This window comes from Hyaena hyaena, unplaced genomic scaffold, assembly GCF_003009895.1.
Source record: "Hyaena hyaena isolate Hyena2069 unplaced genomic scaffold, ASM300989v1 scaffold_312, whole genome shotgun sequence".
Taxonomy (NCBI): domain Eukaryota; kingdom Metazoa; phylum Chordata; class Mammalia; order Carnivora; family Hyaenidae; genus Hyaena; species Hyaena hyaena.
This window is the reverse complement of record NW_024080943.1, coordinates 1,901,595-1,927,897: the sequence shown is the minus strand read 5'-3', so window position 1 is coordinate 1,927,897 and position 26,303 is coordinate 1,901,595. Positions and strand designations below refer to the sequence as shown.

General features: G+C 51.3%; 1 protein-coding gene across 1 annotated transcript; it reads left to right on the top strand.

The window, feature by feature from the left end:
• Positions 1-8,336: 8,336 nt before the first annotated feature.
• SDC4 (syndecan 4) lies at positions 8,337-25,579 on the top strand. Its single transcript, XM_039248494.1, has 5 exons — positions 8,337-8,425; positions 19,979-20,117; positions 21,062-21,108; positions 21,932-22,130; positions 25,268-25,579. Exons 1-5 carry the CDS (start codon positions 8,357-8,359, stop codon positions 25,417-25,419), a joined length of 606 nt encoding a protein of 201 aa, XP_039104425.1. The 5' UTR covers positions 8,337-8,356; the 3' UTR covers positions 25,420-25,579.
• The last annotated feature ends 724 nt before the right edge of the window (positions 25,580-26,303 follow it).

Genomic DNA, 26,303 nt, shown 5'->3' with positions numbered 1-26,303 from the left:
AGACAAAGTCCCTCCTCTCGGGGAGCTTCTGATCAAGCCTGGGAGATACACAACAAAGCCAAAAAAAAAGAATTGAATTGTAGAAATAGAAGTTGTGGTGAATGCTCTGAAGGAAGCAATGTAAAAGAAGTTGGGCAGAAAGACAGTTTGGCCTCAGGGGAAGGTCTCCCTGAGGAAGCGGTGTGAAAGTAGTAGGCCCGAAAGATGAGTGGCGTTACCCAGGGCAAGGATGTGCCCGGCCAAGGAGACAGTGTTTGTAACAGCCCTGTCATCACGTGAGGATTCTCCTTTATCAGAGGAGGAAAGAGACCCCTGATGGAGGTGGATGGCGCATGTCATAAGTCAAATGGTCCGTGACATTTCTCCTGCACCAACAGCTTTTGCTGTTTGTAAAGAGCAGATTCTGATTTTTGTGGCATCTAGAAAATAGTTGCGCTGTCTCCACCTTGACCCAGATGGTGGGTGGAAGCGGGGGACGGGGCCTCAGGGACAGGGAAAGTTGGGAGGAACAGGAGAACTCAGCTAAATGTTGGTAAGGGAGTGGGGCGGGGGGGGGGGGCGGTGTTCAAAGCGTCCTGCTTTGTACGCTGCACTCCAATCCCAGGGCTCAGGCATGTGAGTCCCATGGTGCTATGCCTCCCATAGACAAGTGCTCAGATGATGGTCTCTGTCAAGGACACAGAGGAAATAGGGTGTATGGAAGGAGCCCAGGGCTAGAAACCAAGGGATCTGGGTTTAGACGAGGCTTTGTAACCTGGGCAACTCACTTCACCTCTCAGCTTTATTTCCTCAGTTGCAAACTGCTTGTAATATCACCAGCCCTGGCTCCCCTCTGGGATGGTTTGGAGTATATAAATGCAATAACTTAGACAAAATTTCTGAAGAACTGCCCAGCACTCTGTGAATGGTTGGGATTGCTATTGTCTGTGCTTTTCTCTATCTGTCAGAGTAGGGGACTGGATGGGAAGTATAAGCTTGTATGCAAGAGGTTCTCAGGGACAAGTCTCTCAGTCTCTTTTCCAGCATCTTCCTCTCTGCTACTTCGGGGACTGGACACTTCAAAATGTTTTTGTGAGGGAAACAGGAATCAGAGCTATAAACTCAGTGAAACAACATAGTGAGACTGGGTCAGAGAAATCTTATTTAAAGCCTATATTAGTCAGCTGTTGCTGCATAACAAACACCCCCCCACCCCAACTCTCAGTGGCAAACAGCAACAGCATGTATTTCTCAATCATGAGTTTGAAGGTCCTCTGGGGCAGCATTGTTACAGCTTTGTTGTCGTTTCTTGTCTCTAAGCCTGTTTTCTCATCTGTAAAATAGAAGTAACACTACCAACTTCACAAGGTCAAGGTGAGGATGATGTTCAACACTTCCTCCTAACTAAAGATACTTTCTGCTCAGGGTACCGTATAAGGTAGATGATGTTCACCCTTGAGGTCAACTAGTAATCCAAGAAGAAGTTTGACTTAAAACCTCTCACTCTGGGAGACAATAAAGGCCATTGGCTAAGCCAATCAGACTGACTGTCCCCCAAATTCAACCAGAAAGAGAACAAGTCAGTCAAAGAGAGAAAGGCACTCAGCCAGGAAGAAGAGACACTCTCACATAAAGACCACACGGGCTTCACGAGCTGGAGATAAGTTGGCCAGACCCCAGAGTCACCTCAGTTCTTGATGTCTTACTTTCCATTTTAATCTTTAGCCTTCCTATATCCTTCTACTAAGCGTCAAGTCCTCTTTTCTTAAGGAGTCTGGAGTGAGACAAGCTTCTTTGCAATCGCCGGAGCTGCACATACACAGAGAAGATGACTGTAAAGCTGCCAGTCCAGAGCTTGGCATTTAATAGATCCTTAGCCACTGGTGACTACTGTTCACTAATCAGGGAGCTGCTTAAGAGCAAGGGCGGTGTCTCCTTCACCAGGAGTTTTCTAAAAAAACCTCTCACATAGAAGATGTTCATCAAATGTTTTTTGGGTAGATGAGCAAATGAGTGAATGTCTGTATCTAAGCCTCTAAGGACAGACATCCAAATGGCATTCACTCATTTATCTATACAGCAGCCATTTACTGAACATTGACTTGTGCCAGATCTTGGACAAGTTGCTAAGGATACATCCATGAACATGAAAATGTCCCTGCTCTCACAGAGCTTTCATCTGGTGGGGAAACAGATGATAAACAAGTAAGAGAATAAAGACATGATGGGGAAAGTGTTATGACAAAAAATAAAGCAAAGCAAGGAGAAAGCGATTGGAGGGGGTGGGACTATTTTTAGAATTCTTCACCATACCTCCAGTGGGTGCTGACTCACTGTGTGGCCCTTGGTGTGCCTGTCTTACAATGGGTGTGCTGTTGGAATGAATGGTCTGGGAGGGCCTTTCCTTACCTAGTGTTCCCAGTTTCTGTGGTTATGCAAGGCAGTGGCTGGACATTTCACAGCCTCTGGAAACTCCAGGCTGTCATTATCTAGAACTGGAGAGAGATTTGCATGGAGTGAGGAAGACCAGAGAGGGTTGGCACCATTCTGGGAGAGAGAGCCCCACGCCCACTCTCTCAGCTGTTCTGAAAATAGTGACATGATTACCTGTTATTTACTTTGTGTGACAAGCTTTTGGAGAGAAAGCTGCCCAACTCAAGACTCTGAGAGGGAGACATCTGTGATCACAAAAACGGATATCATTTACATGCGGGGTATTGTGTTGAACCACCCTACTCTCCACATGCGTGGCTCCCAAGTTACTAAAGAGAAACTGAGGCACAGAGAGGTAAAGTGCCGTGTCTCAGGTCACACAGCTGGGATGATAGCCCATATCTCTCTGACCCTGAAGCTTATGCCCTTAATCTCCAACGTAAGAGAGAAAGGGATGTTTGCCCATGGAGAGGGACGGATGGAGTGACGGGGGTCTCAGAGGAAGGAGGGAGGAGAGCTAGAAGGAGAAAGTGAGGAGGTTTCGAGAAGCCTTCCAGGAGAGGAGGCATTGGAGCTGGGCCATTATCGGCAGGATTAGTGGTAGTTTCTTGGGCTGGTTGCCTCTGGATGCTACACCTCCAGGTATGCACTTAGCCTGGGTTACCTCCAGTCTAGGAAGCCTGAGAAAAGGGGGAAAGGCAGCTTCACCCCAATTATAGGTTGGATCTCAGCTCCATTTTGAGCCACCTGCTGTCTGTTGACTTCCTGAATCCCTTCTCTTTGCTTGAAAGGAAGCTGGTGGGAGGATCTGTATGTGGCCCATGCCACCCCAGACTCCTTCCACCTCAGGGGTAGAAAATAAGGAAGTAGCATACTGTAGGGGGCATGGACTCGGTACCCAGCACTTCACCTTATTTCATCCTCCTGACGGTCCCAAAGAGGTAGGTCTTTTATCCCCCATGTCACTGAGGAGCAAAATGACTTTCAAACCTTCCTCCAACTGGCAAGTGCTGAAAACAGGATTTTAATCAAGAACTTCTGGCCCTAAGACCCTTGTGGATTGTGTTAACTTGGTTATCGTTTTGTTTTGTTTTGTTTTGTTTTGTTTTGTTTTACTTCAGTCCCATGTAGGGAATTAGGGACTTCAGTTCAATTCAGCAAACCTTTGACTAGTACATTTTGTTTTGTGGGAGCCAAAGAGGAAACCACTGAGATATTTCAAAGGGCCTCAGGGTCTGTTGAAATTGCTTTTAACCTCTTGGGGGTCAGGAAGAGAGAACCTGAAGTGTCTTACCCCAGAAATTTGCATAGAGACACAAACCCTATGGAATGGTGACCGTCCATATTCCCCCTTGTCCCCAGCCCACAAAGCACAGGTTAAAACTCCACAAGTCTTCAAATAACTACATTCAAACGTGTTTCATGACTTCTGAGAGATTCTCAGAACCTGGAGAAGGTGAAATTAATTTCTTCATTTCAGGAGGTTAGTATAGTTTTATAGAAGAGCTTCCACTGTCTAAACTGGCACTACTCAATCTTTTTTGTTAGCGTGCTCTCCAAATGTTTATTGAAAATGATGTACTTCCGACACATTTTTTAGTTGGCTGCTAACCTTTTTCATCCTAAGATTTTTTTTAATAAAAAAAAGTTCATTTATTTTTGAGAGAAAGAGACACAGTGTGTGAGCGATGGAGGGGCAGAAAGAGAGGGAGACACAGAATCTGAAGCAGGCTCCAGTCTCTGAGCTGTCAGCACAGAGCCTGATGGGGGGCTCAGATTTGTGAACCACAAGATCATGACCTGAGTCAAATCAGATGCTTAACCAAATGAGCCACCCAGGCTCATTGGATGAAGTCCACCCCTTCATCCAAAGTTTAAAGAGTTGTAAAGGTTCTAATTTTTGACATATTGTAAGTTCATCTACTGAAAAATAAATGTCTATGTCATTATTTTAAATGTATCCAGTTGAATGAAACACCCTAGCAATTTGATACCTACAATTATCCATTTAAAAAATACATGAACAGGGGCATCTGGCTGATTTAGTGGGTAGAGCATGCAATTCTTGATCTTGGGGTTGTGAGTCTGAGCCCCATGTTGGATATAGAGATAATAAATAGTAAATAAATAATAGGCTCTTCTTTAATGGAAACTTTAAATCATTCTTTTTTTCTATTCAAACTCAAATTTCCACTCCACATTTCACCACATAAAAATTCTACCGTACAGGGCATTCAGGTGGCTCAGTCAGTTAAGCATCAGATTCTTGATTTTGGTTCAGGTCATGATCTCACGATTTGTGAGATCAAGCCCCAAGACAGGCTCTGCACTGACAGTGTGGAGCCTACTTGGGATTCTCTCCCTCCCTCTCTCTCTCTCTGTCCTTCCCTTGCTCTCTTTCTCTCTTTCTTTCACTCAAAATAAATAAATAAACTTAAAATTTTTTACCATGTTTTTTTTTTTAAATTTTAAGTAGGCTCCTCACTCTATGGGGCTTGAACTCATAACTCTGAGATTAAGAATCACATGCTCTACCAACTGAGCTAGCCAGGTGCCCCCACCATAATGTTCTTTTTTTGATGCTTAAATAGCTTATTAATTTTTTTCTCTTAAATAGTTTATTGTCAAGTTGGTTTCCACATAGCACCCCGTGCTCATCCCAACAAGTGCCCTCCTCCATGCCCATCATCCCCCTTTCCCTCTCCTCCACCCCCATCAGCCCTCAGTTTGTTCTCAGCATTCTAGAGTCTCTCATGGTTTGCCTCCCTCCCTCTCCCCAACTATTTTTCCCCTTCTTCTCCCGTATGGTCCTCCGTTAAGTTTCTCCTAATCCACCTATACGTGCAAACATATGGTATCTGTCCTTCTCTGCCTGACTTATTTCGCTCAGCATAACACCCTCATGTCCTAGCCATGTTGCTACAAATGGCCAGATTTCATTCCTTCTCATTGCCATGTAGTATTCCAGTGTATACATAAACCACATCTTCTTGATCCATTTGTCAGTTGATGGACACTTAGACTTTTTCCATGTTTTGGCTTTAAATATCCTCTTAGTAGCTCTATCATATTTCTCTGCCTAAAATATATATTTGTAAATTGGATCATTATTTTACCTTCTATGACCATAAGACTTGGTGTCATCAATTTTTTATCATCATAATTATCATAAGGATGCATTTGATCGGGGCACTTAGGTGGTTCAGTCTTAATCTCAGACCCCAAGTTCAAGCCCTGCTTTCGGCTCTGCACTGGGCGTGGAGCATGCTTGAAATTTTAAAGATTCAATTGATCAAAACAATGTAAATATATTACAAATTTTTAAAGTCCTAAAAATGGTGCACCTGGGTGGCTCAGTCAATTGAGAGTCTGATTCTTGATTTCAGCTCAGGTCATAATCTTTCAGTTTGTGGGTTTGAGCCCTGCATCAAGTTCTGCACTAAGCCTGCTTGGGATTCTGTGTCTCCCTCTCTGCCCCTCCCCTGCTTTCTCTCTTTCAAAATAAATAAACTTAAAAAAAAAAAAAAGATATATACCCCTCCCCAAAAAGAAAAGAGTCCTAAAAACATTTTTAATGGTTTGACTGAAATATAACTGAAATAAAATACATTACACATATTTAAGGTGTACAAATTTGACATATGCATACACTTGTGAACCCAGTTCTACAAATTATGATAAATCATTCTTTTTTTTTGTAAGTAATTCTTAAAACAGGGACAATGTTTCCTTACCAAATAGTCATGTGTCCCTAGATAAATACTGTATATGCTAGAGTGAGATGGACTTTAGCAATAATTTTATTACTATTTTTAATTTTTTATAGCTGTCAATCAGTGATGTGCCAAAGCAAGATGGTACTGGTTCAACATTTAGGAAATTTGTGGATGGTTTAGACACCTTTGGTAACATGACCATTGCTAAAAATTAAATTAAACTTACAATTATATAAACTTTATTAAAACAAGGGAAATACATACTCAAAACTCATCATTTCCTAATTACTTCACTACATTTTATTGTTTTATTGTTATCTATGCCCTTCATATTATTTGCACCTATTATTTTGCACTCTGTGTGGTAGAAGTATTGCTCATCTCTAACCAACTCTATGTTTAGTGACAATCACATAGGTAGCTTGAAATCAGCTATAGTGGGAGTATTTATACCACAGAAAATGGCAAGTGGTACAGATTAGCACTTCCTACTTGCCTCAACTTATTGTTGAACATTTACCAGCACACCGCGGGAATGAAAGGAGTTTTGTTATAGCGATGTGTTGACAGATAACCAAAATCGCATAGTGTTCTATCATCAAAGATTATTTTTAGTGATCCACGTACTGACAATTAGATTAGGCCCTCCTTCAATTGTGTGGAAAGCAAAGATTGCGAAATCCATCTGACTTGCGAAAGGATTTCTTATTCTCACATGAAATTCACTCATTTCCTCAGTTTATTTCTCAATCCTAAGGAAGGGTAATGAGAGTAGCTGGGGAAAAAATTGCTTATCTTTAAATCCGTGGGTAAAAATATGATTGGCATTTGAGGCTTGCTTGACGGCCAAGGATCTCTGCCCTACATGAGATTTTCATTCTTTGATAGTAATTAAGGGAGGAAAGAGGAGAAATCACTCCCAACTCTCTACTTCACAAAGTATATGAATTCACAGTATCCCAACAGAGGTCAAAACACCCTGGTTATGAAGCCATGCTTCTGCCCTAGAAAGATACGAAGAGAAATCAATCAGGGTGAGAGTTAAGTCTAGGCACCTTAGGTACTTCGATTGATTATCATAGGATGCTTCCCTCTAATAATTCCAACAGTATCTGTACTTTGGGGTCTGTATTTGGGGGCCTGAGAGGATTACCACCCCCAATCCTACCCTACTTTCATTTTTTTTGAGTTTATTTATTTATTTTGAGAGAGAGAGAGAGAGAAAGTGAGACAGAGAGAGAAAATGAATCCCAAGCTGGCTTTGCACTGTCAGTGCAGAGCCTGACAGGGGGCTAGAACTCACGAACTGGGAGATCATGACCTGAGCAGAAAGAGTGGGACACTTAACCAACTTAGCCACCCAGGCGCCCCACAACTTTCTTTTAAAAAAGGGTGGCAGTAGATCTGAGACAGACTTGCAGCCTAGTTCTCAGATCAAACTTTTTGAAATTCAAAACGAGGAAAACAAATCCCTTAAAACAGGTCAGCCATCCTAAAACCAAAAGGTTGCCCATCAGTTGTTTTCGTTCAGTCTTCTGCCAAGAATGGTTTTCACATTTCTAAATGCTTGGGGGGAAAAATCAAAACAAGAATGAATTTTCGTGACACGTGAAAATTATATGAAATACACACTTCACTGTTCCATAAGTCCTGTTTTATTAGAACACAGCCACTCTCTTTCTTGTAAGTATTTACGGTTGCTTTTGAGCTCCTGTGTTAGAGTTTGAGCATGAGACCCAATGGCCCGCAGACTAAAACATTTAGCTCTTTACAGAAAAATTGTGCTGACCCCTTAAGGCTACGCCTGTTCACGTCCCATTTGGAATGTCTTCCTTATCCTTAGAAGGGAGTGCACTCGGTTTGAGGAGCGCGGGTCTAAACTGAAGACCTGGGCAAGTCCTTCCCACCCGTGGCCTCAGTTTCCCCGGTACGGGAAATGACATGGGTTAGAGGCAGTGATCTCTGGGGGCCTATCTGGCGGCAAATCAAAGCAATAAAGGGGACAAGGACTCGGGGTAGATCGGGAGGCGGCGCGCGCGACTGGCCGGTCCCTCGGGGTTTCCAGCCGCGTGGGCGGGCCCAGCGCCCCGAGGCCCAGCTTTCGCGGGGGAATTCCGGGCGGGGTGCGGCGGCGGGGCGGGGCGGGGCGGGGCCGGCCCCCGCCTATAAGAAGGGCCGCGCGCCCGGCCAGACCACTCGCCTGCGCGCCCTCTGCGGACCGCGGTGCCATGGCCTCCGCCCGCCTGTTCGCGCTGCTGCTGCTCTTCGTGGGCGTCCCCGCCAACGCCGCCGAGTCGGTAGGTGCTTGGGGATCCTCGGAGGGCGGCCTGGCGCCTCCTTTGTTCCTGGGGGGCCTGAGATGGGGGGGGCTCAGGGGTCTGCGCCGCCCCCAACTAGACGCAGAGGCGGGGGAAACTTTGCTGGAAAACTTGGCTCCCGGGGCACGGGGGAGGCTCCGGGCCCGGGTGGCTCCCGCGCGCGAACGTGCGCCCCAGCCTGCCTGTTGCTCTTCCCGCCTCCCCTGGCCTTGACCCCACCGCGCGCTCCAGGCTCGGACGTGACTAAGCCGGTGTCACCTCTTCTCCTCTCCACACCCTCGCCCTCCCCTGGTGATCTTGGGGCCCTGGATCCCCCTGCACGCCCTCCGTAAGCGCCCAGAGTGGCGGCTCTAGAATCCGATAGGGCCTGGGCACGAGGGGCAGCGTACTCGGAAGGGGGAAGGGGAGGGTTGTGCGCAGCCTTGTTTCGCACATCGGGGAGTGAAGGACTGAGCCCTGACCTCAGGTCTGGCCCCAGCCTTGACACTGGCTTGTTACTTTGGGTAAAGCCCTGCCTCTTCTGAGTCTCAGTTTCCCCATCTGTACAACAGGCAGAGAGAGCGCGGCAGGAGATGGCCAGTGCCTCTTTAGGGTCCCTACAAAGTTGGGACACTGATCTTCCGAGGGCAGCCGGAGAGGGATGGTTTGGGCTCAGCACTTCAAGAGTCGAGCCTCTGCGTTCTTCGAGAATGCTGTTTATTTCTGAGAAACTGCAGAAGGGAAATTGGAGAACCCACCCTGAGTAGAGTGAAGGGGGTTGGGGGACAGAAGGCCTCAGTGAGCCCTGAGAAGCTCTCCTCACTGCCCGCTGGTCCCTGTCCTACTTTACAAAGTCCTGGGCCACCAGAAGCTCCATTCATCCCCGCCCCCAGTGTTGGGGGAGGAGGGTGGCAATCTCATCTGGGAAGTTGGGGGAGCAGGAATTGCTGGGAGAGTCTCTGTCCCCCAAGAACTCCAGCTTTGTTGCTTCTCCCTTCATTCCCTTAATTAAGCCCCCCCCACTTTTTAGAGGGATCAAGTCTGTGGAGTTGAATTATTGTCGATTTTTTTATGGGGCACCTGTTTCTCCGGGCTTGGTTAGGGGAGGTCTTTTCTGCTTCTTTTGAGGAATCCGTGAGACCCTGAGAATAACGCTTCGGCACAATTGCAGGCATGCAGTGATGATAGCAAACATTTAGCACTTATGGTGTGCCTTATGGTGTTCTAATAGCTTTCCAATGGCTGTTCTAATGCCCTATCACCTTGCTTAATTCTGACATCAACCTTGCTGTTTACTGTTCTTAAATTGGTCCTGAGGCTGAAGTTAGCTAACTTACCCAAGGTCACACAGCTAATCAGGGGCTGAGTCATTCAAATGTAGGCTGCCAGGCTTCCAAGTTCCTGCTCTTGGGATAAGCTGCAGTGTGAGGCTTTCTCAGTGGCGGTCCTGAATCTGTTGCGATTTGGGGCGCGCTGGTCACAAGGAATTCTGAGGTGGAAGGAAACAGGGGCCCAGAGTGAGGTGATGAGTTCCCCAAACTAAGGGCAACCAAACCAAAAAGGTTAGTGTCTGAGCCAGGACTCCAGCCTACACCTGCTGCTCCCTGGGACAGTGCTCTAGATTAGGCCCTGAAAGATGTGTTGAGTCCAGGAGCTGGGGAGCCCTCCAGACGAATGACACGTTGGGCCCTGTTGGCCTGGACAATGGGGGCGGGGAGGGGGAGGGCGGAGAAGGACTCAGGAGGTTGTGAGGTCACTGCATGGGCAGTCACATGGCAGTCTCGGTTCAGAGGCTGCTGAGTCCGCGGGTGCTGCAGGGTGAGGACAGCTGTGTCCTAGGAGCAGTCACAGTCAGAAGGATACGGTTTGGGGGAGGGCAGCTGTGCCGGCCCTCTCGCGGCGACCCATCAGCTGGGGGAGAAGCGGGCCCTGAGCAGCTGCTTCCTGAGAGAGGTATCTGGCTCTCATCCTGACCCCAGCACTCCCCTTCCTGGTTAATGCCAGGGACCTTCCACCTCGAATTGGGTCACAGGGCTTCCCCTTTTACTTCCGCCGCCCCTTTCCTCCCAAGGTTGTGGCTGGAAAAATCAGACCTAGTCATAGTTGGATCGATGTAATGGAGGCCCGCCTTTTTCTTTTTGCAGGTGGAGAAAACAGGGCCCCCCCCCGGGAGAAGGGATTTGCTAATTGCAGTTATGGGGTGTTGCGTTTTCCACATGCTAGGTCTGGGGCATTTTATCCTCACAACCCCCCCCCCCCCAGCACGTGGGGATTATATTATATACCCACTTTACAGATGCAGGAACTGAGGTCCCTGTCCAATAGTGCTATTGAGGCTCCTCCCCAAGTTTTAAGTTTAAGCCAAAGGCCTGCCCTCCCCTAGGGGGATACCCTGCCCCCACCCCAAGGGCTTGGTGCCACACGTTTGGGGAAGGGAACCCAGGCTGAGCAGACAGCAGCCTCTTCTCTGGCGGGGCTTGCCATCCCAAACCAGTTCTTCCTGTCCAGCGGGGAGCATTCCCCTGAACTGCCTTCCTGCCACTCCTTCCCTAGCCAGTTAAAGGCAGCCCCGTTGGGGGAGCTGGACCCCTCCAGAGGTGTTGCTGCCCAGGGTCAGAGCCTGCTGAGGTGGCACCAGGCCCAGTGGGTTCTGGGGAAACGTACTTTAGCTTAGAGATGTTTTTGGTCTCCTTGAAAATTCTCTCCTTGATTGCACTGAGGCCGGAGTGGGGCAGAAGCCCAGGGGTTCTAGGGCCCTCGAATGGTCAGCGAGAGCTCTGTGGAATCCTTAAAAGCCCAGAGAGCTACGAAAGAGTGTATCTTGGGCCATGCTTTGGAGGGTTCTGTGAGGTTGACGTCCCCCATCTGTAAAATGGGGTTTGAAACAAATGACCTTGAGTGCCCTTTTCAGCTCCAGTATTCTATTAATAATTAAATATCTACTCTTTGAAAGGGGCTCTAGAAACCCTACACCTCTAAGGCATTCCCTCCCTTGAAGAAACTTAAAGTTTGTGAGAGCATTAAATACATCCCACCAAATTCTGAGTCTCACCCGCATCTCCCCAGCCCCGCCACACACACCACTTCCACCCACACACACCCAGGGGAGAATTCTGCCCTGTTCGTCTTCAGCGAAATTCTTGTCCCTTACTGAGTACGCAGGAAATGTTTGCATGAATGAATAAATTCATGCACAGAACTTCATTCTAAAGGGTGCATTGAGGTTATTTATCATGAAGATGAATGCCTTCTAGGGATACTGTGAAGTAGGTTTTATTATCTCCATTTATGCAGGAAACTGCTCAGAGGAAGGTAGTGGCTTTGCCAAGGTCAGAACCAGGTCTCTGATAATACAAGGTGTCTGTATTATCGCTCTGGTTTGAGCGTCCTCTGAGAACATTCCAGATGAGAAATTCTGGCTGGGTTTGAAGGCAGATACCTTGGGTTCTACTTCCTGAATTGGAAGCAAATATTCCCTATCTATCTCTGGGTCTCAGTGTCCCCAACTCTGTAATGAGGAGGTAGGATCAAAGCCCTCCAAGGGTCCTCCCTGCCCAGAAAACACACTGATGGGGGGAGGGGAGCTTTCTTGGCCCCCTTGGTAAAGAACCTAAACGAGGGGAGAAGCTGGGGGGTGGAGACATTCAGCTTCTGCCACCCCCAGCTCCTGGGAACAGAAGGCTTTTGCAAAGGACTTGGAGTGCAGGGCCGCCCTGAATGGGGAGCTGGGAGAGCCAGGCTGGGCTTCCCGCCCCAGTTCCCTCTTGGGAGGAATTGGCTGCTAGTTGTTCTCAGCCTCCTGGACTGGTGGGTGTGATTTGCAAATGACCATTTAAAATTGAGGGAGGGGGCTGGACTGGGCCTGTGAGTCACTGGGGGGCGGGGGGGGGGAGCGGTGGCTGGCCTGAGTCACCCATTTCCTTTCAGCCTCTTGGCTAATAGGATGATTCTGGTAAGGGTGTTGGAATGGGCTCGAGTTTTACCTTGTCCCCTGAGAGCCTATTAAAGACAGTCAGTGTCTCAGTGTCCAGGACATTTGAGGGGATGCCCAAGAAATGCTAGTACGAGGCTTCAGACCTTCCCGGTGCTTCCTCCATGTGGACTTTGACAGGGTGTGAATTCAGCCAGTCCTTTGTTTCCCTTAAAGCAGCACTGAAGCTGCCCCTGGTCTGAGCTCCTAGAACAAAGCTGGTATGTAGTCCAGATGGGCTTGCACCCCAGGAGTCTCTGATTTCTCTGATGCCCCCCACCTCTCCCTTTACTTCCTGGAACTGTCAGGAGGGCACTGGAACAGTGACTTGGGGTTAGACAGACCTAACTTCAGAGTTGCGAAAGCCACCTCCTTCCTAGCTACAAGGCTTTGGACATGTCACCCGTCACCTGGTCTCCCCAGCCTCTGCTTCCTGGTGGGTAAGAACATCAGGGCTGCGGTGGGGCTGGTAGGGAGGCCGCATTCTGCGGGACATCCATGCCAGCTGGCCTTGTGCCTTTGAGGGTCCCACTCACCAAAGTCCCGTCCCCCCCCCCCCCCAGCCCGCAGGGTCCCTGGGATACTTTCTTCCCTCCCCCTCAACAGCTGCAAGGTTGGGAAGGGAGGAGTCAAGGGTGGGGCGGATGGAGTTCAGATCTCCTGTTTGTTTGTTTTAGAAGTGGGCTGTTTGCTAATTATCAGATGGGTTTATATTTAAACAAGAACCAGTTCTCAGCAGCCCCACCCCTCCTGCTGGTCTTTGCTGAACAGTTTGCAGCCTGCAGGGTGATGGGGGGGGGCGTTGCTAAGGGTAGGGGACCACCTAGGCACTGCCCAGAATGGGGTCCCCCTTCCTGAGCTGGAGGGGCAGTGTTTCTAGTCCCAGGGAGGCGGAGTGAATTGCAAGCATGGAGAGGGTGTGTGATGGTGGGCAGGAGGGTACAGCGTCTGGAAAGCCAGTTTTCATACACTTTGAATGCCCTGTGCCGAGAGAGGGAGGAGAAGGCCTGTGTCAACAGTTGGGGCCTGATTTAACTCCAGGAGGACTCGAAACCCGGCTTCTTGAGCTGGTTTGTCATTAACTCGCTAGTGACCTTCAGGCGCGGTCCTGTACCTGGCCAGGCCCTTTGGCCCTGTCCGCTGGAGGCAGGGTGACTGGAAGTGGGTACATTTCACAGCCAGAGAAACCTGAGTCACCAGCCCAGCTCTGCTGCTCACCCCGGGACACGCAGTTCGTTAATAAGTCACTTCACCGGGGTGTCCTCTACAAAACACCTGTGTTACTCAACTTGTAAAGTGTTTGGCAAACTTGTAAAGTGCTGGCTTGATTTGGGTTTATCCTTACCGGCGAGACCAGGGTTCTTAACTTGGCTGGATGTTGGCTTCAGGGAGGTGGTGTCCATGTGCATGCTGAAAAATGTAGACCGAGGGTTCCAGTTCTCGGGGTTCAAAACTTTTCATCCTTACCCGAGAGCTCCAGGGGTCCCCAGGAGATCGCTCTGTGATTGAAGTTCCTCCCGGCTCTGGCCTTCTACAGTCCCCCCCTACCTATCCCTGCTGCTTTTCACCCCCACCCCGACCCTGCAGGCCCAGAGCTCCGCTGCCCCAGTTTTCTCTGGCACTGTAGAGGAGGCTGCTAGTCAGGTGACACCTGGGGTAATGGAAAGGGGAGGCAGGGAGAGGCTGGTATGTGTGGAAACAGTGACTTGGTGGAGTCTGCCGGTCGCAGCCAGGCCTACGGGACTGGCTGTGCCACTGGAACCTCAGGGTGTGGGGGCAGGGATGACCCGTGGCCAGTCACACAGAGTGGGGACACTCCTTGCCCGGGGGAAGACCGGCTGGGAGACGTCTGTGGGACAGACCGACCCGGTCTGGAGCAGTGGCTTCCCCGAGAAGGGGGTGGGTGGTACAGGGCAGGGAGGCTGGGAAGGGGCAGGAAGCCAGCACCCAGGCCTGATCTAATCAGCTGAGACAAGGCTATCGACTCGACTCTGCTCCTGAGAACACGGGAGGCTTGTTTATGTCCCGCCCGCAGATCCAGCAGGGACTTCGGATCTGCAGCCTAGATTACATGCCCCAGCTTCAATGCACCTCTGTCTCTGCAGCCCTCAGGGAGCCAGCCCCCTCCCGCCTGTCTCCAGCGGTAATCGGAGCAGTGCCCAGCTTGGTTACCAGGCCTCAAGACAGAGGGAGGCTTGTCTCTTTTTGAACTGTCTTTTACAGGTGGGGAAACTGAGGCCCGGGGAGGGAATCTCCCGAGATCCACCTAGGAGATGCAGCAAGGTTGTTGCAGGGGGATGTCCAGAGCTGCAGAAGCTCCCACCTCTGCGCCCATTCCTCGCTGGCACCCCAGGATCCTGGAGCCCTCACTGTGGAATGGGCTGCCCTGGAGGTGGGGGGGGTGCTTGGTAAAAAGTTGGCTGCTGGCAGTGCCAGGCCTGGCTTGGCTCCTGAGTGATTGTGTTCAGAGTAACCCGACCTTGGAGTGGGCAGAGCTGACATTCGAACCCCCACCCTAGCCCTACTCCTACTCCCAGACCTGGCTTTAACCCTTCAGTTACCAGAGCACCAGGCTATGGATTGGTGTGTGGTTTCTTATTGCCTTCTGGATACTGTTTTCATCGCCAGGGCAGGGCAGGAAATAATCTGGGAGTCCAGGTCCCCAAGTAGGATGTCAGGCATCTCTGGTCACTGCCATTTGCTCCTTTTGGAAAAATACAGCAGAGTTCCCTCAGCCTCTATCTTCTTAAGACAGGTGCTCCAAGTCGTGTGACCTTGAGCAGGTCTCTGCCCATCTCTGGGTCCTTCCCAGTCTCCAGGGACCTGATTGGTTGTTGAAAAGTCTCTAGTCTCAGAAGTAAAATGAATACTCATTACAGGGTTATGTCCCTTCGTGATTTGCAAACCAACCCCTCCCTCCCCCACCATCCACTGACCACCTTTCTAGCAATAGAACTGCTTCTACAGCTTTTTCCAGGTCTCTCTGACCCTTTGAGCACTAATCCCTTTAGCTAGAAGGAAGGCAGGTGGGGATTAATAATAGCTACTACTCAGTGAGCACCTGCTGTGTACCAGGCCATATGCTGGGTCCCTTGCACACACTGATGCATTTCACTTAATCCTCCTCATCCTGTGGGGTGCTCCTAGCCCTGGTTACCAGAAGAGAAAACTGAGGGTTCAGGGTTCAGTATACCCCAAGGCTCCTGGAGTTAGGAAGTGGCCGAGGCCAGACTGTGCTTTGCTGGTAGGGATCCTGGGTTTCTGGTGAGGTGTAGAGCTCTGATTGTGGCTCATCCTGGGAAGTGTCTGGCCCTTCAAAAAGCAGGGGGGGGGGGGGGGGGGGGGGGGGGAGCGCAGTAGATCTCCTGTTAGGATAACCGGTGGCTTTAGTAAAGTGGGAAGTCCAGTGTCCTTGCCACCCACCTGTTGAATTTGGCTTGCCCAGATGTCCTTCCCGCTCACCTCCCTCAAAAGTGTCCCTGACCCTACCTCTGTTGGGGAGGGGCCTGGGGGCAGGGGTGGGTGTGGGGGGAGGGAGGGAGGCTCTCCTCCCTCTTTTCCTCCCACCAGCTCTTGGTTAACCAGGCCTTGACCCTGAACTCCCTGGTGCCCTCGGCAAGTTTTTGTTCTTTTGTTGAAGCAATATCACTTTCACCTTTGTTTGCTCTTTGGTGGAGCCTGGCCTGGCACTGTGGGGTTGAGGTGGAGAGGTGGCTCGTGGGTGGCAGTGAGTGAGAAGTCTGGTTGTAGCTAAGCATTGGTCTTGAGAAAGATCTAGGTTCAGATCTCAGGTCTGTTGCTTTCTAGTTGTGTGACTTTGGATAAATGACTCCCCCGCACCTCAGTTTCCTGCAGGATGGGGCAGAGAGCGTGTTACAAGACTCTTGTGCCAGTAAAATGAATTCATCAAGAGAGGAAGAGCGCGGCGTGGTGCCTGGCCCGTCGCGGATACGTGAGCTAGTCACCCCAGGCCCTGTGCTTTTCCCTGGTGACTGAAGCTGTAGGACTTTGGGGTGGGGTTGGTGACTTTTTCGTAGCCTCTTCCCATGCTTCTAGGCATAAGGACTGGATGTGGAATATGGCTGTAGTATCAGCTGTGGTTTTGCCGAGACCCTTTGTTTGCAGCCCAAACCCTTGAAGCAGGGACGGAGGGCGACTCCACCCTGGAGCCAGAAGACCTAGGTTCTAAGTCTAGCTCTGCCGCCAACTGCTTGGGTGACCTTGGCAAAGCCCCTTGTCTTTTCATCTGTTTGCTGGGTTATAAAATGAGACCGTCGGGCACAGTGGCCTCAGATACCTTCTATTGGCAGGTGGTGGTTCCTTTAGAACAAAACAGCACCTAACCGCCTCCTCTGGGGATAATCTGGGGAGGCGTCCAGCATCTCTGGCCCCAGGCACTGACCCCAGATGTCCACCAGCCCCGGGGTAGACAGGGTCTGTGGGACTCAGGCCCACTGCCTTATTCAGCTGGTGGGGTCTGTTGCGCTCTGTGAGAAGGGAGGCCTGTGGGCCCACAGAGGGTGCCTGTGCGTGTGCACACACGTGAACACATGTTCCCCGGGCAGGGATGGGGTGAGTGGGGAACAGGTGGGGTAAGCTTGGCTGGGAGCAGGGTGGGGTCCCTCTCTCATCAGGGCTGGGTTTGGCTACTGGGTGGCCTGGTGGCTTCTTCAAAGCCACCCAGACTGAATGGGCCTTGTCTGCAAAGTGGGTGAGGCAAGGGAGGGCTGTTGGCATTCCCTTCTCCCCACCCCCTGCCCCCATGCACACAAGGGGATGCTTGCCCACAGTCCCATGGAGTTTGGGCCTCTCTTGCTGGCCTCACGTTAAAGGGTTCCCGCTGGGGAATTTCCTCTTGTCAAGAGGCAGGGGCAGAGAGGATGCTTCCGGAGTTAGAGAATTCACTTTCCTGTGTCCTCTCCTGAGCCACCGCCCCCCCCCCCCCACGCCCCGTGACTTGTGACTTGCTGGAGAAAGAAACGTTGGCTCCTCTAACGCAGCCTTGAGAGCCCCGGAATAGGTAACCGACAGGGTCTAATGCCGCCGGTGCCGCTGGCCCCTGGTGCACCCTTAGACAATTGTGCATCCTCTCCAGGAACCTGGTGCAGAAAGGAAGGGTGAGGGGTCTCCAGGCGATCCCTAAGAGGCCTGAACTGAGAACGAATCTGGCTTTCAGTGGTTTCAGTGCTGACGGGTCTGCCTCCTCACCACACCTGCCTCCTCGCTTAGCCTTCCTTTAGCTACTGTAAAACCGAAGTAGTAACTCTGAGCCAATCAGCATGCTAATCCCAGGAGCTGTTTTGAAACACCCCTTAGCACTTTCACAGACCCAAAGAAAGGCAGGTTGTGTAAACAACATTCCATGGCTCTTGGGGACGAGGGGTGGGGAAAGTCTCCGCCTGAAACCACCCAGTGTTGGGACCCCAGCCCCTGTCTTGAGGACTTTGGAGCTCAGACTCCCACAGCCAGTCTGGTCTCCAAGCGTGGTCGACAGGTGGCCAAAGTCCCTTCTTCCTCTCCTGGGCTGGATTTGACCTCCGCTCACCAGGGCTCCCTCCTGGCTTGGGTGGTCGGGCACTCTATGCACGCACGTGTTCATGCGTGTGTTCTTTTGTGTGTGGCTAAAAGGTCAGGTAACCCATGCCTGGGTTCTGGTCCAGTGTGGCCACTTTCAGCCAATGTGACCTTGGGCAAAATAGATCTATCAGGAGGACCTGCTTCATGCTAAGTGCTTAGGAGGTCCTGCTCTCTCAGAATCTGGGCCTGGGGGAATTTGCTTTGCGGCAGGGACCTCGCCCTAGGGACAGTTTCGCAACCACCCGGAGCCCTCCCAGCTGCCAAACTAAAGCCACAGGCACGGGGCTGTGGGGCTGTGTGCGGGGGCTGGAATTCCAGCACTAGTAGCTCAGCAGCTCCTGATTCCCGAGTCATGAAGTCATCCCCAGCCGGGGCTTAACCCCTTCTGTCTCCCCACCCCCTGCGTGCCAAGTATTGGGGGAAGATTCTCCCATCCGGTGGAAGAGGGCCGCGTGCCTGCTGCCTTTCCCCTGGTCTGACCCTGCTCCCTTCTGGAAATCCAGCACATGTCCCCTCGGGGGGTGGAAGAGGGCATGACAGACAGTCGGGTTCTGCCCCCCTCCCCCCGGAAGCCAGCGGAGGAAGTCCAGGGGGAGCCTGGGCCTCGCCTGCATTGGTTACCTTGTCCAGAACAGACAAGTCCTTCTCGGGTTCCCTGGTGTCACTGGCAGTCTCCCTCTGGTTGAGGACAGCTTGGGGCAGTCAAAGAGAGACGTGACCTGGCCTCTCTCCCTTCTGAGCTGTGCAGCTAACTCAGAACGTGACCTTGGGCAAGTCACTGCCCTGTTCGGGGTTCGAATTCTCTCGGATTCTCTGAGATGGAAGGGACAGGACCTCCCTGGCTGCAGGTAGCTGGTGGTCTCTGGTTCTGAGCAGAGCCCCGGTCCCCTGCAGGCAGGAGCTTTGGGAAAGAGGAGGAGAATGTCTTGAGGAGGGGTGTGTATGGAACTTCATCGAAACCCTATCTCTTTTGGCAAAAGTAGACACTTTGATATTTGAGTTAATTCACGAAAAAAATGAACTCTGCCCAGGACTGGCGTTTGGGGGAAGCCTTCCCCCCAGAGGAAGGGGAACGGTGGTAAGCATTCTGAACGCTCCCTACCCTCATGAGCTCTGGGGGATGGGAACCGAGTAGCTGAGGCAACTGCAGGACCTTGGGAAAGTCTCTTACCTTCCTGGACCTTGATACTTTGCTTCGGAAAGCTTCTCAGTGGGAGCAGGCATAAGATTCTGCTGTGATGTGACAGGCTGTGTCCCCACGGGGTAGGGGCTGAGGACATTTGTGGGTGATGGAGTGGATGGTCCTCACCCTGTGCTGGTACAGAACAGAGCCTGTGGGAGATGCGTATAAAGCTGGGTACGAGAATGTGCTCATGTATTTGTGAGTCACTGGGGCTGCACGGTGCCAGGCCTGAGGCCTCCCTGAGGAGGGTGAGCCAGCCCTCTGTGCCCCAGCCCAGTCTGACTCAGCTGGGAAAGGTGTCCTGGACTGGGAAAGACCAGGGCCAGCAGCCCTCTCCCTGCCATAGGTGAGTCAGTGGTGACTGGGTCTGCACCCTAGAACCTTGTCCTCCCCTCCAGCCCGTGTGGCTCCCGCAGTCAGGCAGCCTGACGCTGAAGCCTCCTTTTCCCACCTGCTACTTGTATCAGAGGGAAATGCCCAGTTTCCTTGGTTGTAAAATGAGGTTAAAGACATACCTCTGGAGTTAATAAGAACAAGCAATAGTAATTGCTTGCAGTAAATAGTACCTAGTAATGCTTAATGTTCTGATCGTTACCAACTTTATGATTTTTATTGACCCAGGATGGGAAAGAGATTTGCCTAGGGTCACACAGCAAGTTAGGGGTCCAGGAGGGGTGCCCGATTACTTTCCAGCACCCCAGGTTACCTTACTGAATGCCCACTTGACTGCCTCTCAGGGCTCGGGGGCTGTCTGTCGTCCGGCACCAGGGGGCTACGGATATGTCTGCAGAAGCGGCTGATGTAACTCCTTTCTTCACCCTAGATCCGAGAGACAGAAGTCATCGATCCCCAAGACCTCCTAGAAGGCCGCTACTTTTCTGGAGCTCTCCCGGACGACGAGGACGTCGGGGGGCCCGGGCAGGAGCCTGATGACTTTGAGCTGTCTGGCTCTGGAGATCTGGGTATGGAGGGTGTGGCGGGCAGGCTTAGGGTCATGGGGCTGGAGGGAAAGTGGCCTCGCAGACCATAGAGGGGTGAGCTTGCCTTGAGACTTGGATTTGTGGGGGAAGTTTCCATCAGGGCTCCTCCCCTCTCACTAGAGGGGAAACAAAAGTAACTATCAAGCCTTTTCCATCCCATGGCAACCCCCCCTTGGGCGGTTATTTGTTGCTTTCAGTTCATTTTGTAGCTGTAGGTTTTCTGAGCACCAGCCTGGGCCTGTCTTGCCTGTGGCTGGGGGCCCGGTGGGGGTGAGGCTGGAAAGAACTGATAGTGTTTTCTCTTTTTGAAAAGGAGAAGGGCCGCTCCGGAGCCCGATCCCGGGAGCATGTGTGGGCAGAAGTATGGGTGGAGAGCCAAGAAAGAGCCCCTGCTTCAGAGGGGGCTGAGAGGGTGTGAAGGTCCCCAGGGGGGCCGGACCAAGGGCCAGGGGGGTTCATGGTCTTCTGTGACTCCACTTAAAGCTCTCCTGGCACCTACTAAGCACTCAGTAAATAGTTTAATGTTACGATTTCTAATATTTAATATTCCAATCTAGAGTCTTCTCCGAGGAATCCCTTGGGGATCTTGTTCAAACGCAGACTGATTCAGTGAGGCCTGAAATTCTGCATTTCTAACCGGCTCTAGGTCCCTGATCTGAACATTCCAGAGCAAGGGTTTGGAGCTGACAAAGCATCTCTGCTCAGCTCCCTGCCTAGCATTCTTGTGAAAGAACCAGGGAGTAAGGTCTTGGGAGCCCCATTTTACAGATGTGGTGACTGAGGCTGGGGTGGGAATGGTCACTTACTGTACACTGAGCATTTGAGGGCTGCTTATAAGATAGGACTCCCACCAGCCATGGCTGAAGAAGGGGGGGTACTTTAAGGATAAATGGCCTCATATTCACACAGCTTTTCTGACTTTACAGATGATTCGGAGGACCCCCAGATCTTCCCCGAAGTAATTCAACCCTTGGTGAGTAGCTAACGGGCTTCTGCCTCTTCCCCACCTGCTCCTCTGTGACACCTGTTGAGAGGGGCCCCTAAATGAGGTTCTGACCTCACTCTGCAAGTAAGCTTATATTTGTGGCCCTGACTCCTGAGGGTCAGATACAGCTGTGGGTCATGGCCATCCTTCCTGCAAGGATAATCACTCTCAACACTTAGATTGTGTTTCCAGCCCCTTTTCTGTGCATTTCTAGGTATTTCTCAGCATTAATATCAAATTATATATACAGTCTCGTGGGCTGCAGTTTTCACTTAAAGTGGACATGAAAGTTATTTCCTCACATAATGAAGTGTTCTTTTTCATTTTATAGGCCTCATAATCATCATTATTTTCCCCTTATTGACGGAAAAGTTGTTTATGATTTTTTGATACTCTGAAATTATAACACCGCAGCGGGCATCTTTCATTCAAATCTCTGATTAGCATCTTGGGATAGAGTCCCAGAGGCAGAGTTGCTGCCTTCAAGGGCAAGCACTTTCTGCAGTTCTGCCACACTGCCCTCCAGGGCGATGGTTCTAGAACACCCACAGTGAGTGGTAACGCCTGCTTCTCTGTACCCTCGGTCACATTATTCCTTCCTCACGTGAGACAGATCCACCAGACAGGTTGAGGGGAAGCATTTGATGGCCTGATTGTTGCAAGGCTGGTGTTGAATTCAGCTCCAGGACCACACGGTTCAGCCAGTGAGGTGGCGGAGGCAGACCCCCTCCCTGGCCGGATGCTCCTGTCCCTGCTCTGGGTCCCTCCTCCAAAGCTGAGTATTGATCTCTCCTCCTTCTGCCCCATCCAGGTGCCTCTGGATAACCATATCCCTGTGAAGGCAAGGCCTGAGCGCTGGGACCCCACCGAACCCCAGGAGATAGAGGAGAATGAGGTCATCCCCAAGAGGATCGCACCCTTCGAAGGGGACGAGGATGTGTCTAACAAGGTGTCCATGTCCAGCGCTGCACAGAGCAACAGCATCTTTGAGAGGACAGAGGTCCTGGCCGGTAAGGGCCTCACGAGATACTTTGAAGAGGGGAGGACAGCCAGGCAATGCTGGCACCTTGGGCTTCTTGGTACCCCTTCCTTCTAGCCACAGGGGTCCCCGAAGCCTCAAGACTATACCTTCCTAAGGGGCGGCTCTGGCCGGGTGAGCGCCGGGTAGAAGGTGAGGAAGAACTGCCTGTCAGAGTCTTTTAAAGAACAGCTAGGAGTCAGTCCCTTGTCTTAAGTCCTGTCTTGTTTTTCATAGCCTGGGGTTGGTACCTAGGGAGGTTAACTTCCCTCGAAAGCGCAGAGACGCCTATGGATTGGGCTGGTTTCTCTTCCCTTCCTCCTGCGCTGTCACTTGACAGCCTTGTGATCTTGGCTGAGAAGCTTTCCAACCTCAATTGAGGATGTGAGCCTCCCATTTCCTCCTCTGTAAATGGGTACAGTGCTACCTCCTTGGGTTGGTGTAATAACTCTGAAAATTAGAATCTGAAAATAATTCGGCAAGCTGTAAAGGGCCTTTCTGATGGCATGCAGGGCCACAGGGTGGCACACAGGGAAGCTTCGCATGACAGATTAAGAAACTGAGGCCTAGAGAGGCGCGGTGTCCGGCCTGACATGAGAGCCGCGGGGCTCGTGTTTGTGCTGTGCTCTTGTGGTGGCGGCTGCATCCCAGGCTGGGGCTTCAGGAATGGCTCTTTCAAGCCTGGGTGTGGGGCCATCAGCTGGGGTGGTGACTGCTTGCGTGCTCCTTCCCTGGCAGCTTTGGGGTCCCCAAAGCTGGGGGTTGGGTTGTCAGAGGGACTCTGGCCAAGAGGAGCTGGGGGTCGTCAGAGGGAAAGGTGATGAAAACAGTAATGGGCTTGCTACCTTCTTCCATGTGCCTTTTCTGGTCTTTCCCGAGGGCACTTTGCTGTTGTTGTTTCCTAAGAGTTTTAGCTAAGAAAGAACCATTCTGGGCTCCCGTGGGCCACCCTGCCCCCATTCTGTGCATCGATCCGGAATGTGTGCGGGGACGGGAAATTAAGCGTTATACGCCGACGACAGGTCTTCGTGAACCAGCCTGTTGAGTGGACACCCTGGGGCCCGTCTGGGTTACTCTTGTCTCTAAGCAGCCACAGGCCAGCTGGGCCAATACCTCCCGAGGGGACCTGAGTTCCAGGGAAGGAGCCCGGTGTCCTGCCTCCATCCAGGACAGATAAAGAGTCTTGCCTACAGTTTGCAGATAAGGCTCTCTGGGAATGTCACCCCAGGTGACTTTGGGCCCAGCTCAGCCCTGACTCTAGCCTCCTCGGACCCGAGTCCATATTCTTTCTACTTTTCCTTCGCTACTTTTTGTGCCGAGTGAGAGGGGTGGCGGTGCCATCAGGACTAGAGGGGCCCCCAGAGACCTTGTAACCTTCTAGGCTTCAAAATCTTCTGTAAAACCTCCTCCCATTTCTCTTCAACCACAGAGTTTCACTTTTAGCTGACATATGTGGGGTTAGCACACAGTTTTGCTCTCACCAACAAAGGGTTCTGCTGCTTTTAAAGAAAAGTTTAAAAACCACCGATCTAGTCCAAGCAAGTGTGTCTTCCACACATGGGGAGACTGAGGCCCAGAGAAAACAGACCACTTACTTGGGTCACATAGCAAGAGACAGAACCAAAAAGCCAGGTCGTCTCTGAAACCTGGCGGTTGAGAATTATCCAAGCATAAGATCTTCACGTGAGAAGTTACTCGGTTGTGTTAGTTGCATCTGAACGGCACCTGGGAGTTTCTCAAGTGCTTGCCGGGTGACGCCTGCTCCGTGGGCCCCTCAGACACACACGGCCATCTGCACTCTTACAAGTAAGGAAACTGAGGCCCGGAGAAGCCAAATCACTTGCCCAAAGTCACAAAACAGCTGTTGGTATTCGAACTTAGGAGCAGTCACTTTGGAGACTTGACCCTGTGGGGTCCAGGCCCCAGCACAGACCAAAGTCGTAGTAGAGGAGCTGGGGGTCATTAGAGGGAAAGGTGATAAAAACAGGAACGGGCTTGCTACCTTCTTCCATGTGCCTTTTCTGGTCTTTCCCGGGGGCACTTTGCTGCTGTTGTTTCCTAAGAGTTTTAGCTAAGAAAGAACCTTACTGGGCTCCCGTGGGCCACCCTGCCCCCATTCTGTGCATCGATCTGGAGTGTGTGCGGGGACGGGAAGTTAATCTTCTTAGCCCTAGTGAGACGAAATTAGAGGACTCAGTCCACCTCAGCAAGGACTCTGAGAGGTATCCCTGCCCCCTCCGCAAACAGGAGCGAGCCCTGCAGGCAGCCCGGCATGGTGGCCCTGCAGGCCTGAGGTCAGCAGCGCACCCCAGCCTGACGTTAGCAGGTGCCCTTAGGCAGGGCTCCTCTGAGCTGAACTGTGAGTATCGTTTATTAAGCACTCACCGTTGTGCCCGGGCCAACTCAGGGTGCTAGGGACACGGATCATAAACCCACAGAGGTTTACAATTCATGAGGACAGAGCGAGCATATGCTGTGCATTGCTCCCAGCACTTCAGGTGGATTAATGTACTTAATCCTAGGACAGATGTGTGAGAAAGGTAGTTTTATTTCGGCTCTGCCGTGAGAGAGATGAAGGGACTCTCCTGATCGCACAGCCCGTGATGAGTAACGGGAGTGGGTCCTAGGCCTTAACCACCAAGCCGGAAACACAGGAACGTAAACCGCTGTGTGTAAGTGTCAGGGACGTAGCAGCCTGGCCGTGCCTCTGCGTTAGAGCTGTGGGTGGTAGCACACACCTGTGTGCACAGAGGAGGTGTGCACACGGAGCCAGCTGGACCGTGTGCGGCACTGAGGCCCGCGCTCTAAGTGCATCTAGGCGGGTTTTCCGGCCTGCAGATTTGCTTGCTCCTGGCCCAGTTTGAGCTAAGCTGTTCTGGGGCATCAGCCTGGTGTTTGGAAAGTGCCTGGCTGGGGGCCCCAGCAGACGTGGGTCGGGATGGTGGCTTTGCCACTCAGGCGCCGTGGTCTTCGGTGTCCTCCGGTGACCCCCCTCTCTCATTCATGAGGTCACGCCTGGGACAGGCGACAGCAGGGGTGAAGACGTGTAGTTGTAAGAGAGCCGGCTCGCGGGAGGTGGCCGTGTCCCCGAGGTCCTGACCCGCAGCTCTCCCGTCTCTTCCTCCGCAGCTTTGATCGTGGGCGGCGGCGTGGGCATCCTCTTCGCCATTTTCCTGGTCCTGCTGCTGGTGTACCGCATGAAGAAGAAGGACGAAGGCACCTACGACCTGGGCAAGAAACCTATCTACAAAAAAGCCCCCACCAACGAGTTCTATGCTTGAAGTGTCCCCCTGGGCACACTGGCTTGGACCTCAGTGGGGAGGGAAGCCGCGAAGGATGCTGAAGGGTGGACATGAGGGGAGGGGGAAGGCAACCTAATACCGACCTGTCAGCATCTCCCGCTGTGATTATGTTTTAAGCCTTAGAAGAGGCACCACCTTCTGTTCCTGCCTGCCTCTTCTTGATTCTCTGGGCCTCGACTGTCCCGGCAGAAAAATGGGGTTACAGCTAGCAGCCTTGCTGCAGGCAGGTCTGGGATTGGATCGTTTCTTAATCTTCTGCTTTTAGAATGTGGGCCCAGCTTAGAGCCTGTACTGAGCATGCCTCATCCAGAGCCCCTCTGAAGCCTTCAGTGGCCTTCTCCCTCCCTCCTGTGAAAAGGAGTTGGGAGAAGGATCTGGAACCACCTGCACCTTGATGTGTCCGTCAAAGGGCACTTGTGACCACACTACAGGCGTCTGTGGTATACCTTGGGCCATTCTCGGCTCTTTCAAGTGACTTTTGGAAATCAGCCTTTTTTATTGGGGGAGGGGGTGGGGAGAAGAGCCGAAAGTTCATACTGAAATGGGTTTGCAAAGTATTTGTAAATCTACTTTTAGCGGGGTATTTTTTCCTAATGGTTCATTCCTTGGTGCAGAGCCTCTGCCTGGGCAAGAGTGTGCCGATAAAGACGGTCTCCACTCTCTTGCACTTTCCACAGTACCTGCTAAGTTTGTATTTAATGGTTTTTTGTTTTTGTTTCTCACAAATGAGAGAAGAGACGGAGATATGATTTTTATTAATTTTTTTTTTTTTTTTACTATTTATAGCTTCAGAGAGGGCCTCTTTCTTTCCTCTTTTAAATATCCTCCCCATTTTTTTTTATACTTAACACTCCCCTGCTCAT

What these genes read in the sequence shown, in the direction of transcription:
- SDC4 (XM_039248494.1), top strand. Translation starts at nt 8,357, where the DNA reads ATGGCCTCCGCCCGCCTGTTCGCGCTGCTGCTGCTCTTCGTGGGCGTC. An exon ending in GTCTGGCTCTGGAGATCTGG is followed by an intron (nt 20,118 to 21,061) that starts GTATGGAGGGTG and finishes CTGACTTTACAG; the next exon opens with ATGATTCGGAGGACCCCCAG. An exon ending in GAGGACAGAGGTCCTGGCCG is followed by an intron (nt 22,131 to 25,267) that starts GTAAGGGCCTCA and finishes CTTCCTCCGCAG; the next exon opens with CTTTGATCGTGGGCGGCGGC.